At 38.7% G+C, this 15596-nt stretch overlaps 1 protein-coding gene across 1 annotated transcript in view; it reads left to right on the forward strand.

Moving 5' to 3' along the window:
- Positions 1-15596, forward strand: part of LOC122076612 — a gene marked incomplete in the record, with an annotated part of 36297 nt that overhangs the window by 9861 nt on the left and 10840 nt on the right. Inside the window, 7 exon segments of the mRNA XM_042642011.1 lie at positions 1538-1579; positions 1790-1891; positions 1984-2159; positions 7204-7496; positions 7589-7710; positions 8018-8060; positions 8181-8272. Coding sequence (XP_042497945.1) covers positions 1538-1579; positions 1790-1891; positions 1984-2159; positions 7204-7496; positions 7589-7710; positions 8018-8060; positions 8181-8272 — 870 coding nt within the window.

The following is a 15596-nucleotide window of genomic DNA, read 5'->3' on the forward strand; positions in this document are numbered from 1 at the left end:
AAAAAAAAAAAAGGCCATTGAAAAATCCAAGAGTATGGAGAGGGTACACGGACTACCGAGAGAATGCATGGGGGTATATATGATGGCATTTGAGTCTAAAATTTCAAATGTGGCCAATCTGGAGTCTGGACTATTCCTGAATATCCAATTGCAGGGGTTTCTGATCCATTATTAATATAATTATATCTTACAGTGGACTAAGGCATCAATATGAACTCCGAGCCCTCTTGCTTGGGAATAAATGCTTCCTTAGCAGCTTGCCAGAGAAAAACAAGGCCTTAGAAATTGAAAATTCACCCCTCCGAAGTCCAAATAGATAAAGGCTTGAACCTGTGAACCTATCCTGCTTGACTCTTCTCAGAAGAAGGTTCTCATCCAATAACTCTTGATCTGCGGCCTTGACATTGGGTCGAATTCCTTCTCTGGTTTGAGAAGGTTTTCAGTTTTCCTTGTCTCTCTTTCCCTTGAATAGCCATGAAAAGAATTCAAACATTATCCTTCCACGTGGCAAAACTGGGTGCCCCTCCATAGATTCCTTTACTTGGATGCTGACAAGAAAAACTTTTTCCTTTTGCTCATTGAACTTTCAATATTTAGGAGAGAGAGAAAAGTATCGTCAGAGAGGGGAAAGGAGTGTATAGCATAGTCGTCGGTGCGTCGCCTAAGCATCCTGGCCATTTTTTTTTTCTTCTTTTTGGCGCCTTGTTGGTGTTGGCTTATTTTTTTACCCACTCAAATGCCTTGGTTTACCTAGCCACCTAGGCACCATGACAACTATAGCATATGGTGCCGTCTCTAATGCACAGGGTCCTCACTTTTCAAAAGACAAAGGATTTCTTTTTTTAGTGCTTCCTCTGAAGGGAATGCCTGGTCATTTAGCTTTTTATTTTACTCATTTTTTCCTTGTATCATTTCTCTTCATTTTCACATCGTTTCTATCTTTTCCTTATCCTTGTCTCTAAACCTAATGTGTTCTTCCTTCCTTGCAATGTTGATTGATGGTCCAGTGACTACCCTTTGTCTTCAGATTGTTATCATTGACAATCCTATTTTGAAACGCCAAACCTGCAGTTCCTGCGGAAAGATCATTGACACTAAAAGGAGAAAACAAGGAAGCAGAACTTGCTATCATCGTCTGTGATCCAGTTCATTTTGGTTACCTTTCTTTGTGGTGTTTGTTGAGTCGTCCAAAAGTAAAGATTTTTTTGTGTTAAAGAGTCAAGTGTGGGTTGTATCACATATTTGAACCTAGGGCCTTTCACTTTTGCCAGTTCCTGTTAATTGGGTTTTGTTAATTTTTTTTTTTTTGGGGGGGGGGGGTGTATCTGTACTTTCAGAGGTTAAATTCCTAAATTGTGTTAGATGATGTGAGAATTTGAGAGGTAAATCCTATACGAGGAGAAACTAGAAAATGAAAAAATATCTATTACTGATAATAATTTAGACGATAAACTTAAAGTGCTTTGGAATGCTGCATATAATTCTTCTGTACTAATATATGAATGGTATCTTACATGATTAGGCTTTCCTATTGCAGGTTCTGTTTAGACATTTGCAGGAGAAGCTTCTTGTTACTGAGGTATATTGCACACTTGGAGGATCACACTGGAATGCCAAAATTATTCAGGGGGTCACCTGTAATTGGGTGCCAGAAGCGTTTCTGTTTTGGAAAAATTACCTTCTTTGATGACTTTGAGATATCTAGCTGTATTACATCTTTGCTATCCTGGAAATAAGTGGGCTCATTTCAGGGATTTAATTTTTCTTCTTCTTTATATTCATGTGGCAGACCAAGTTAAAGGAGTCTCAGTATCAGGTAGGCCCATGGCGTTCTGATGCATTTCCTCCAGCCTCACCAGTTCATTCTCTTAATTCAGCATTGACTACTTCAGTAAGATCATCTGTCTTTGTATAATTTATCTGTCTGCTTAATAATTCGTATCACTTAGGAGCCGTGCTTAAATTTTTATGTTTCTGTTTCAGAACAGAAATGGGCTTGAACTGGTGCCTCAGCCAACATATCCGCATGGGCAGACACCAATATCTTCTCATTCTAATGTTCAGGCAACCACAGGTTGGGCCCCATTGGGTTTAAGTGGTGTCGCTACAAAAAATATGGAGCTGGATAATTTGGGAAGGTCTTCCCCTTCTGTAGGCAGGTAAATGAAGTGTAAAAATTACAAACTAATTTATTTTGTTGGTTAATCTAGTTGATCGCATTTTGTGTATGAATTGTGTTCTTATGTTACCTTAAATAAAAATATTGTGATGGACCTTTTTATTGCTGAAACATTGTAAGAATCCAAATATGTGGGAAATGGTAAAACAGACTATACTCCTGCTTGCAGGCCAATAAACTCCAGTACACAGTTCTTTAGCTGGAATGAAACTTTTGCCTTCACCATTGACCCAAGGGCTATGATCAATTAATTGAAGTGATGAAAAATAGGCATAGGCTGATATTGGAAAAGGTTTTGTTTCAGGAGGAAGCATGAGGATGTTGCTCAAACCTCTACTTCAATTAACGAGCTTCCAGTAAATATTAGAGGTTAGAAAAGCACTCCCTCGTATTTTGGGATAGAGGATGGGTGCCTTTTATGCCTTGTTCTCTATTTCCTATATATCAGTATACTAGTTCCAAACAGACTGGGTAATTTCACAGAAAAAAGTTTGCTGCTAAATGTTAAATTCCAAGTGTTATAAAGGTTAACCAGGGGGGGTGGGGGGTGGTTCTTTTTGTGATTGTTCTTTCTTATTTTGTGTTTATGTGTAAATAAACATAAGCTGGGGGAGTTCCTTGTAATTAGTCATATTATTATCATTATAAATTAACGTTATTGCTGCCGATTGGATGTAATCTCTTTTCTTCTAATCGGATAGCTTCTCTCTCTCTCACAATCTATTCTCTTCTTCTTCTTCTATGTTTTGTTGCTGGTTGCATCTCGTCTATTTCAGTCACATGGTATCAGAGCAGATATAATCAAGATTCACATCCCTATTGAATCTGTTTTGAGAGTCTTCAAGGAAGATGTGTGATACTTGCAGCAATCATTGCTTCTGGTTGTGCTCTGCATTGATTGATCATGAGATCTGATCAAGAAGACTGAAGTTTGATCCTAATTGGGATCATCAGATCTGGTTCTATGTTGTTTCTTGAAGTTTCTTGCAGTTTTTGAACTCTTCTTTATCTATGAATCAAATTGGTGGGTCATGATCAAAGTTTGCAAGTTTGGTCACTGTATATAAACTCACCTTCAACCAGAAGATTGTTCAGATCAGACCACCATTGAGCAAAAGAAAAACTAACTTTATTTCTCAATCTCTTCTATTATTCCTCAAGTGTCACTTCTATTACAGCAGTACATTGTTTAAATAAAAGACCCAGAGACTGAATAACAACTAACTAGAACCGTAAGTGGACAATAACTAAAAAAGGAAACAATAAAAATAGTGACTCTTAGTTATTAAACTAAGGAACTATTACAAGAACAGAGGATGGTAACTACTAGGAAAGCATTCCTGAATATCTTCAAGATATTCTAGCAGATTTTCAAGATTTCTAGCAGATCTTCTCATAACCAGAACTAGAACCATGGGAAGTGTTTGGACCTAGGTTCTGGCCTAGGACCTGAGTTTGGTCTGTTGTATTCTTTTCCTGCACCGTATAGACCTTAGACTCTGCATCAGGTTTTCTGACCTTGTAATCAAGTGTTTGACCGAGGGCTTGTTTAGATCTGATCTGTTGATGATGTGACTCTACCAGATTAATCCCAAAATTTTGGATTTGTCTCTTAGCGGTTTGCATATTCTATTTTTATTGTTTTCCATTGGCTTTTACTTCTGTTGTACATATTTTTCAGCCTATTTGTGCTGTTTTTGGAGTTTTCTTCTTCTATTCTAATGTGGGACTTATATCTCTATCATGGGTGATTTAAAAGCCACTGTTGGTTTTTTCTTTTGGATGAATAAAAAATTCATTACCAAAGGAGAAGAAAAGGGGCGGGGGAGAGAACAAACAAATCACAAACAAATTACAAGGCCTTGCCTTTGCAAAGGGGGAGGTAAGGGACTGCAGAAGGGAAGGGGAAGAGCCCCAACCAACTGCAACACACTAAAAAGGGAAAAGGCCTGACCACAACTTGGCAACCAGACCCAACCTCAAAGAAAGCGCGCTGCCCAGGAAAAGAAGGGCCCAAAATGCATAATGGCCCACCAAATCATAACAAGATGTCACGGTAAGGGACATGATCTGATATCCATACTAAGAGGCAAATTCTTGCTGGGCAGGGAGTAGTTCCGGCAGGGCTGCTTCTTGTGATGTGGAGGGAGCTACTGTTGATTTTGTTAATGCTCAAATCAACCCTATCAAATTATTGGTGACTCTAATTATCTATTGTGGGCACAAGCTGTAAAAGTTTAAATGAGTGCAAAGGGAAAACTGAAGTATTTGACTTTAGCCCCTTAATCTACAAACTCTAAAGATTATGAAGATTGGATAAGGAGAAAGATACCTTACTTGTATGGTTATGGAACAATATGGATACATCTACTGATGCGAGTGTCACATTCTAGACTACAATCAAAGGTGTTTGGGATGATTTGGAAGAAAGTTTTCTCTCAAGACAAGGACATATCCCGAGTGCATGATCGTTATGAAAAGAGCATTACGATAGTGCATTCAAGGGCTTGTGGAAAGAAATGAATGTCGATCCACCTCTACCTATTGACTTAGACTTGTTTAAAATCTCAACATGTAGAGTTTCAAGTGCTTAAATTTCTCTATGGTTCGAATTCTGATTTGCAACTATTCTTTATGGCGAGGAGGTTCCCTCAATGAATGAAGAATTTTGTCATATTCAGCGCATTGTGTCTTCCTCCCTTTCTAAATCTGAGCCACTTCCTTCTTCCAAGGAAAGTTCTGCCTTGATAGCTAGTGTCTATTGGTCGTGGTTGTGGTTCTGGATTCCCTGGAAGAGATCGTGGTTCAGGGGGAGGTCGTTAACGTGGTAAGTAGTTGTGGACAGCAGATCGATCAAGCTTTTTGCCAGTGTTCACACTATGGTAAGAGTAATCATACTGTTTGATAAGTGTTGGGTAAAGTATGGTAGACCTAAATGGGTGCATCAATTTGCCAGTACATTAGTAGCTGATGGTAATTCTGAAGTGGTGTTCCAAGCTGGGCAGGAGTGATGTTTATGCTACAGCTTGGATGAAGTGATTTGCTTAAGGGTTATTAAGGTTGACTGCAGGGGGTCTTTTTTGTGATTTCTGTTTCTTATTTTGGCTAATGTGTAAATACACATAAGCTAGGGGATTTCCTTGTATTTGTCATATTATCATCATTATAAGTAAAGGTTATTGCTGCCAATTGGATGTAATCTCTTTTCTTCCAATCGGCTAGATTCTCTTCTCTCCCAATCTTTCTCTCTTCTTTTCTCCTCTCCTTCTTCTTCTGCGGTTTGTTTCTGTTTGTATATGGTCTGTTTCAGTCTCACTAAACTTATTAAACATGTTATAGGTTTTGCTATAATGATTGTGATGTCTTTGCAGAGTATCGTAAGGGATTTGAGATTTGTACCAAGAAAATCTAGTAAGCTTCTGTTTTGTTTCCTGGTATAAAAACCATGTAAAAGGAAAAATTTCAAGTAAATTATTTATTTATTTTTTTAAAAGGGGTTGGGGACCTCACCAGTCACTACAGCTAGATCTGGGGTGTCCCAGATTTGTGGAGTCGTCATTTTTAATGCATTGGAGTTGAGTACATGTGATCTTGCTAGCTATTTTGAGAAACCCACTTGTGGTTTCGAATATAGACAATGGAACTAACGACCATCTTTGATGGCTGGTCCCTGGTCTTTTGGGCATTTCTGCCTGACTAATTTTGTCACCGCAGAATATAAGATGAATTATGTATAGCTGCAGCCTTTTATCTTCCTCCGTAAATCTACCATCCTTTTGTTCCCAAGTGAAGCAGGTTTGGTTAGAATTATCTTTACACCTTGACATGGTTTCCAGTTTCGCCACAAAATTCAAGCCTGAAGGATAATACTTGCAAGGTGCATGCTGGAGTATATCAGCTCCTGATCTTGGGCAAGGAAAGAAGATATTTTTGGATGCCTTTGATGATTAGAAGACACAGATACATCATATTATACAGTCAATTGAGATGAGAAGGTGTTGGCATTCCTTAATTTGGCTGAAAAGAGAAGGGTGGGGGGATAGCATTCTTTTATTGTTTAGATCCAGGAATCCATGAAAAGGCTGCTACAAAATCTAAAAAAAATTTCAAGCATTGGTCTCATATTTCCCACAGAAAGGGTGCAACCCTTTCCCTATTGTAAGTGGTGGTTGAGAAGTACCAATGCATCCTTAGAGGCCTATGCTTCCACTTGAGTATTGAGGAGGAGTTTGCTTGGTCTCAAGATTTAGACCAACACATTACGAACTCAAAAGTCACAACTTGATGTTTTTGTCAAAACTGGAGCTATAGAGGTAAACTTCAATTTAAGAAGCCAATCCACAATCAACCAAAGTTGCAGAGGTAAAGCTTCTATTGGAGAAGACAACCGACAGAGACTGTCTAAAGAGGAGGGTTCCTAGCCATTGATGTGGTCTTAATACATTTGGACTGTTAAATTTGGAAGAAGATGTTTTAATTCTAAAAACCATTTAAGGCTTTCAGAACTTGTGTTTTGGACGATGGTCCAAATTTTACATTGTTTATACCAAGGATTAGAAACCGGGCGTGGCATGTAAAGTACTGGATCTGGGAGTGGTGTGAAATTTTTCCCTTTTCTCTTTACACTGGTTTCACCTGGAAATTTTCTTTTTACATGGTTTTTTTGAGGAAACAAACAGAATGTAAAGGTGTAAATGATAATGGAGAAAGGGAAGTATAAGGGGCCACAGTAGCTCCCGTGGGAGAAGGAGGAAACCAGTAGCTGCTGTATCCATTAAACTTAAGTCTCCTTTGAACTCCTTGCTTGAAAATGTCATCCAAAATAATCAGGGATCTCATTTTCTATGATGGAATACATCTCATTTTTGTAGGAAATCTTGGGCACCATCAATATTCATGAGTTTGTGGGAATATTTTGATGATTGCTGGTGGTATATGTTTGTGGGACTCTTGGATGCTGTAGGAGTACAATTTTACTGATCTTAACAGACGTGTTTCTGGCCTATTTTCTTGTATAATTGTAGGATTTCTGCAGCCCAAGATGTACCTTCGGAGCTCTTGGTTTCTAATCGTGACTCTCATGGCACACGTTTTGCTGAAGAGACCAACAACAAACAGCTCTCTTTTAATGATATTGTTAGTGGCAATGAGATGGATGATCCAGATGCAGCTGGTCACCAGAATGCGAGAGAACCTTCTTCCAATTGGGGGTCTGGAAACTCTCCTTATATGACGCCTACACATGATGATCCAAATTCTGCATTTCCTCCTTATTTACCACCAGTACTTGAGGAGCCTTCTTCCTCGATTTCTGAAGGTAAAATCTTAATTGAACTTTCAGCCTTTGATCTTGTATGAGTGTATTTTTGTTGTCTGTCTGTTGATTATTTACTGTATTGCAATTTTCAGCTGCAGAAGATGATCCTCTACCAGCCATAGACGGCCTTCAAATTTCTGGAGAAGCTTTTCCTGGTCGAGAACTTCAGACAAGTGGCTACTCCATTAATGGAACAACCAGTTGTAACTTTGAAGTAGGGTTGAGGAATCCTGTTGATTTTTCTTTGAATGCATTTCATTTTGTTATGTTTTGTTTTTGTGGCTCTCTTTGGAGACCACTGTGTTTTCTACACATTTATGATTGGACACTTAATAATTTATGGAACCAGTTCATGTGTCCAGTCAAACACCGCCTCTGTGCACACATGCAACACCCCCCCCCCCAAAAAAAAAAAAACACACAAAAGAAAAGGTGGTATGTTCCATAAAGTCTGGTTTTGGAAATGTTTTATTTTCTTTCACTAATCTCTTAAAATCTTGCTTTATTCTTCATGTTACTAGTGGGTACGCCATTTGGAAGATGGGTCTGTGAACTACATCGAGGGTAAGACCTTTTTCTTTCCACCCCCACTACCTTTATAATATCTATTATACTCATTTTTGGAGTGTCTCCTTTTCTGAATTTACTTTAAATTCCGAGTCTTAAAAAGTATTTTGGCTTCAGGGGCAAAGCAACCCAATTATGTAGTTACTGCCGATGATGTTGACTCATACCTTGCTATTGAGGTCCAACCTCTAGATAACAGGAAGCGCAAGGTACTCATTGTGGCCTAAATTCCCATTCTGATTGATTTTCTTTCTTTCTTTCCTTTTCCTTTTCTCTTTGTGGCGATTCATTTTTTTTTATTTTTTTTTTTGCTAACGACGGGTATCTAGGCCTTCAGCCTGACTAGTCCCGCGGACCCATACTGACCCTACAACCACATGGACCGGGTCATACTGGGGTTGAATGAGAACCATTCAACTTTCACTTAAAGCAGTGAAGAGCACTAAACACCCCCGTGTGAGTGGCCCAAGGTGTGCCTAGTGGGAGTCGAACTCAGGATGTCCGAGTTTACGGCTCGTGCCAAGTTCATTGCTCACCAACTGCACTACCCCCTTGGGTTATTCATGTTTATGATACATTGCAATCCACTAGATAGAAATAAAAGTAGCGGAAAATTAGGTGGACGGTATTGTATCAGGTGATAATATACTGTGCATTTTACACAGTGCCAATAGTGGGTCCAAAATATGAAAGTTGAGGCACTATGACTTGAGTTTTGTGCATCAACCACCATGACACGTTTTTGTGTCTTGCATGTTATTAATTGAAGTTTCAGTCTAGCAAGGGGAATCCATGCATAGATAAGTAAATACAGTTTGCATTTGCCTATATTGACCCCCAAGCAGAGAGAAAGTGACTCAATCACTGATGATTCATGCTCTGATACCATGTAACATAATCTAAACAAGAAGAACCAGCAATTGTAGGAAAAGAGAGAGAGAGAGAGAGAGAGAGAGAGAGAGAGAGAGAGAGAGAGAGAGAGAGAGAGAGAGAGAGAGAGAGAGAGAATGTAACAAGAATTACAACTAAACATAAATAAACCCCCTACGGTAGTGCTACTTAAGAGCTTAAACTACACCCCATTATAAAATTACCATGGCTTGTTAACTATCACCATAGCAACTAAACAGTACCACCACTATAATTTCAACCCAAAATACTTCGCTCAACAAATCCTCTTATTTTTTTTAAAGAAAACCCATGACAACAACAATAACTCAAGAGTGCTTTACCAAACTCCTTAAGTTGGCTGGTTTTATCTCCTCTGTACTTTATTTGGGGTCATATATTCGATTTCATTAGACTATAAATTCTTATTTATTTTCTTGCAGCCTCAAGTTTTCCCCCTAGGGCATTGTGGAGTAGTGTTTTTAGGGTCATTTTCTACAAACAACAACAACAATCATAACCTTATCCCAACTAAATGGGGTCGGCTACATGGATCCTATATTAGAAAATAAAGAAACCCAAAAGATAGGCTAAAAATGAGGAAAATTGAGATAAGAAAAGACGGTAAGGCAGTAGAGAAAGATGCATCATGGGAACATCCCCCATAATGGGTCGACAACACGGGTCCTTGTCCTCCACAAAACTCTATCCGAAGTCATACTAGGATCGAGCCCTATCCTTTGCATATCTTTCCGAACCACTTCGTCAATAGTGACTTTAGGCCTACCCCTACATTTTCTGGCTCCCACAAAATAAATTTGGTCAGTCTTCCTTACTGGGGTATCCATAGGTCTCCGTTGAACATGGCCATACCACCTCAACCGGCTCTCACAGAGTTTGTCCTGGATTGGTGCAACCCCCAAATCGTTTCTAATATAGTCATTCCTTACCTTATCTCTCCTGGTCTTCCCGCACAACCCTCTCAACATTCTCATCTCCGCTACACTCAGTTTATTTAAAGTACTCTTCTTGACTACCCAACACTCCACTCCATACATCATAGCTGGTCGAATAACTGTCCTGTAAAATTTTCCCTTGAGGTTTAATAGGCACTCTTTTGTCGTATAACACTCCTGATGCACCTCGCCATTTCATTCACCCAACTTTAATCCTATGGGCAACATCATCATCTATGTCTCCTTCTTTGGGAATGATGGACCCTAGGTATTTAAAACATTCACTTTGGGGTAGTTTTTGTTCCCTGAGTTTCACCAGTCCCTCCCCTACTCAGATTGGCTGAAGGGGCGCATCATGTTTTCGGTTTTTGTCCTACTTATCCTAAATCCTCTTGATTTCAGGCTTGATCTCCATAGCTCCAATTTAGTATTAATCTCATCCACAGTTTCATCTATCAGAACAATATCATTAGTGAATAGCATACACCACAGAACCGAATCTTGGATGTGCTTGGTTAGATCATCCATAATGAGTGCAAACAAATAGGGACTTAGAGCAGAACCTTGGTGTAACCCAACTGTGATTGAGAATTCGTTACTTTGACCCTCCGTTGTTTTGACACTCGTCACCACCTCCTTGTACATGTCCTTAATTATATTTACATAGTTAACCCTGCCCCTTCTCTTCTCTAGGACCTGCCAAATTAGCTCTCTTAGTACTCTATCATAGGATTTTTCTAAGTCAATAAGGATCTTATGGAGGTCTTTTTTGTGGGCTCTAAATACTTCCATAAGCCTCCTTAGTAGGAAAATAGCTTCTATTGTGGATCTCCCTGGCATAAAACCGAATTGATTCTCTGATACCTCAGTTTCCTCTCTTAGGTGGGACTCAATAACCTTTTCCCAAAGTTTCATGGTATGACTCAGAAGTTATGCCTCTGTAGTTGCTGCAATTTTGGGCATCACCTTTATTCTTATAAACCGGGACCACAATGCTTCTCCTCCACTCATCTGGCATAGTTTTTGTATTCAGGATTTTGTTGAACAACTTGGTTAGCAAAGACACCCTTTGTCCTCCTAGGCTCTTCCACACTTCAATTGGAATCTCATCTGGTACTGAAGTTCTACATACCTTCATCCGTCATAGGGCCTCTTTAACCTCGTATTCACCAACCATCAGTAAATGTCCATCAAGTATGTTCTACTCCCCTCCTCTGGGTCCAACCTATCAGATATGGTATCTCCATTTAATAGGTTACAAAAATAATCTCCCCATCTCATAATGTCCTCATTCCGTGCAAGTACTCTACCATCCTCACTTTTGATGCATCTGACATGGTCCAAATCCCTGCTCATCCTTTCTCTTATTTTAGCTATCCTATAAATTTCTTTTTCTCCCTCCCTTATATTAAGGTTTTCATACAATTCATCATATTTAGGGTCATTTTCTGATGGGGCTAATTTAAGATAGTTTCACAAGTGATTCAATCCTAGGCAGGATCTTTAGTAAATTCAATAAAATAAGATAGTATGATAGATAGTATGCACAAAACAGAAATAAGAGAATGAAGGGAAAAATGGGATAGGGGAATATGTTGGATCGAGCATCTCACTCTTCCCTGGGGCATCTCACCCAAGCTGTCTCTCACAGCACTGCATCTCACAGTTTTCCAGCACAAAGCTTTCTTTTTTTATTCAATCAAATTCGTGTTTAATGTTTTTTTTTTTTGATAGGTAGGGAGGGAAGTAGGTAACAGCCAGGGGATTCGAACTTGAGACCTCTTGGTGAGCATGGGATTTTTGCACACCACAGCTCACTAACTACGCTAGGCAAATGTTCGTGTTCAATGTTGTTGCCCCTTACAAACTTATATAGAAGACTCAAAACTGACTCCAACACTAAAAAAGAAAGGCCTAACCCAATCCTTAACTGATTGGGAAACCTAAACTGACTAGAAAACTGAAATAACAAAGGAAATAGACTCAAAACAAGACTCTAACTAAAATAATGAATTAAATCCCGCTTTCCTACTTTCTACCTATATTTTAGGCCCATTAAAGTAGCTCATTACAAAAAAAACCCATGGGATCAAAGGCCCAACACATACATAACCAAACCCAAGGTTATTTGCAATAAAATAAGCCCATTAAGTGTCTTATCTACATCAACTCGCCCTCTCTTAGAAAAAACTCGTCATTGAATTTTGTAGTGTGAGGGTGATTATAGCATTGTGCACATCCCTCTTCAAGCCGTAAAAAAATTCAGGTAGCTCTTTGATAATAAGGATGTAGTATAGAATGTGAGGAGCTTGATCTTCAAGATACTTTAATCGGATGATGAACTCGACATGCGTAACTTCAACATCTTCATAGGTGTCCATGGGATTGTCTTCATACTTGTTCTTCCTCGAACTTAAGCTCTTCAATACCTTTGTCCTTGTCATTCATAGTCTCCTTAATGGTTTCTTCAACCATTACTTCAAGCTCCAACCATTTAGGATCTTCTATTTGGCTGTTCATAATTTTCACAGTTGTTGTAGCATTAATCTTTTCAAGCTCGATCTCAATGTCCACCATAGATACCACTTTGCTCTGATACCAAATAATATAAGACTAGAATCACAAGTGATCCTAATCACAGGTAGAATCTGAAATTCTGACTGAATAGAGAAGATGTCTTCCAATAGGCTTGGTTTTAGCTCTCGAACACTCTCATAGCAAACAAATAAAAGGAAAATAAGAAAATAAAGAGAATTCGATGGAGGGTTAAGAAGGGGGAAGAAGAACTAGTGAATGGGTATCTCACCCTCTGGTTTAGGCATCTCACCCAACTGCATCTCATAACACAACAACATAAGTCATTTTTTTTTTATTAATAAATTCTTGTTCAATGTTGTAGCCCCTTACAAACTTATATAGAACTATAGAAGACTCAAAGCTGACTCGAACACTAAAAAGGAAAGGTCTAACCCAATCCTTAACTAATTGGGAAACCTAAACTAACTAGGAAAATGAAATAACAAAGGAAAGACTCAAAATATGACTCTATCTATATTAATGAATTAAATCCCGTTTTCTTACTTCCTACACATATTTTAGGCCCATTAAAGTGGCCCATTACAAAGAAAACCCATGGGATCAAAGGCCCAATACATATATAATTCAATCCAAGGCTTATTTGCAATAAAATAAGTTCATTAAGTGACTTTTCTGCATCAATTCGACATCTCTTAGAAAAAATTCGTCCTCAAATTTTATAGTGTGAGGGTGATTATAGCATGGTGCACATCCCTCAAGTTGTAGAAAAATTCAGGTAGCTCTTTGATAATAATGCTGTAGTCTAGAATGTGAGGAGCTCGTTCTTCAAGATACTTTAATGGGGATGACAAACTCCACATGTTCAACAACCTCAAATATATCCATGGAATCATCCAAATAAACGCCTTTAGGCTTCAACCACTGTGTTCTTGACCTCCACAATTTCAATCTCAAGCTCCTTAGGATCTTCTTCTTGACTGTTCACAGTTAACACAGTTGTTGTAGTGTCAAGTCCCTCAGTCTCAACATCATTGCCCATTGTGGCAACCTTGTTGCCTTCGAATTCTTCCACATGAGTCTTGCTGATGAGAACATCAATGACTAGCTCGTCTTTGACCATAGAAATTGCTGGAATTTCTTCAACACTAACCTCAACTTTTGCCTCTAGTTCATTGTTTGGAGATGTCCTCTCATGTTGCTCTTTTGCAATTTTTTGCAACATAATGACCACGTGGTCAAACAATTCCTTCATGCTCTTGTCACCTGTGGGTGGCTTTTGGGGTGTAATTGGAGGGAACTCTGGTGGAGGGAAGCGCATGCTTCGTTCACGTTTAGATAGGTACATGCTTGCCAACTCATATTGCATCTCGTCCCAAGTTCTAGGCTCACGCCCTTGAGCTTGAAGTTTCCTTTCACGGACTCTCCATTGTATTTGAACACAATCACTCATATGGGAACATACATATTGGAGTCTTTGTGTCTCTGTCAAGTTGTAGTTGTCAAAGTACACGTCCAATTTATGCACCCATTCAAGGAATTCCCCACGAAAATAACGTGACTGAGCATTAGATTGGGCAGCAGTAGCCTCTTTCATTTCTTCAAACTTTAGGATCATAGTATCCATCATTGTGTTTAGCCGTTGGAGGGATTTCATCACATCCTCCAGTGAGTATTGGTTGGAGCTCTATTTAGCCATAGCTCTGATACCAATTAATGTAAGATCGGTTCACAAGTGATCTAATCCTAGGCAGGATCTTTAGTAAATTCAATTAAATAAGATAGTATGACAGATAGTATGAGCAAAACAAAAATAAGAGAATGAAGGGAAGAATGGGGTAGGGGAATAGGTTGGTTTGAGCATCTCACTCTTCCCTAGGGCATCTCACCCATGCTGTCTATCACAACACTGCATCTCACAGTTTTCTAGCACAAAGCTTTCTTTTTTTATTCAATTAAATTCGTGTTCAATGTTGTAGCCCCTTACAAACTTATATAGAAGACTCAAAAATGACTCCAACATAAAAAAGGAAAGGCCTAACCCAATTTTTAACTAATTGGGAAACCTAAACTGACTAGAAAACTGAAATAACAAAGGAAATAGACTCAAAACAGGATTCTAACTAAATTAATGAATTAAATCCCGTTTTCCTATCTTCTACCCATATCTTAGGCCCATTAAAGTGACTCATTACAAAGAAAACTCATGGGATCAAAGGCCCAACACATACATAACCAAACCAAAGGCTTATTTGCAATAAAATAAGCCCATTAAGTGTCTTGTCTGCATCAAGGGCTCTCCCACCCCAAAAAACCCACCTATCAGGAGTAGGAAAAACAGGATGGAGGGGCCTTTTTGTTGGGTGGATGTGGTGGGGGCTGTATGGCGTCTTTCCCCCTTTCCCGACCCCTTCTTTTTGACAGTAGTCTTCCAACACTTCCAGCTTCTCTAGTGTATCTCAACTCTCAAGCCTTTGGTTGAGATTTTTGTGTCTTTTTCTTCTTTTGATAAGCACCATCAGCCATCCTGTATCTTAAAGATCATAGTTCCAGGTTTCAGTTCTGAGCTTGGTTGAAACTAGGCTCGAAATATTTCGTGAAACTTAGAAGGTTTCGGTGGCTGGTTTCGAGGCCCAAATGGCCAAATTAAGTCCTGAAACTACTTTATTTTGGCCATCTAAACATACTGGAACCTTTAGATTAAAAAAAAAAAAAAAAAAAAAAAAACCGAAAATTGTAATTTGAGTTCGGACTCTAGGTTGGTAGTATACGTTGTATGTTGCTGTATACATTCTCTAATATGACCTTTTCCGCACAAAATTTAGTACTAGAATACACATAATTCAATTAAAACAACTAAAATATGCATTAGGTATGAATAGACATAAAATTATAAAACATTTCATAAAATGCTATACATGGTTCATTACAAAGAGTCAAATATATGGTAGTCAAGAATACAAATCTTGACTGGCCAGGATCAAAATCACTGAAATATTTTTGCTACTGCCGAAGCAAGTTTTAATCTTGCACAAATCTTCCACAAATGCAGCAAATTTTCACTTCTGATGCGTTTTATTAATGCCCAACAACTTGTTGCACACATGAATTGGAGTGATTTTGCACACATGTATTGGAGTGATTTTGCAAAAAA

This window comes from Macadamia integrifolia, chromosome 4, assembly GCF_013358625.1.
Source record: "Macadamia integrifolia cultivar HAES 741 chromosome 4, SCU_Mint_v3, whole genome shotgun sequence".
In the NCBI taxonomy this organism is placed as follows: Eukaryota; Viridiplantae; Streptophyta; class Magnoliopsida; order Proteales; family Proteaceae; genus Macadamia; species Macadamia integrifolia.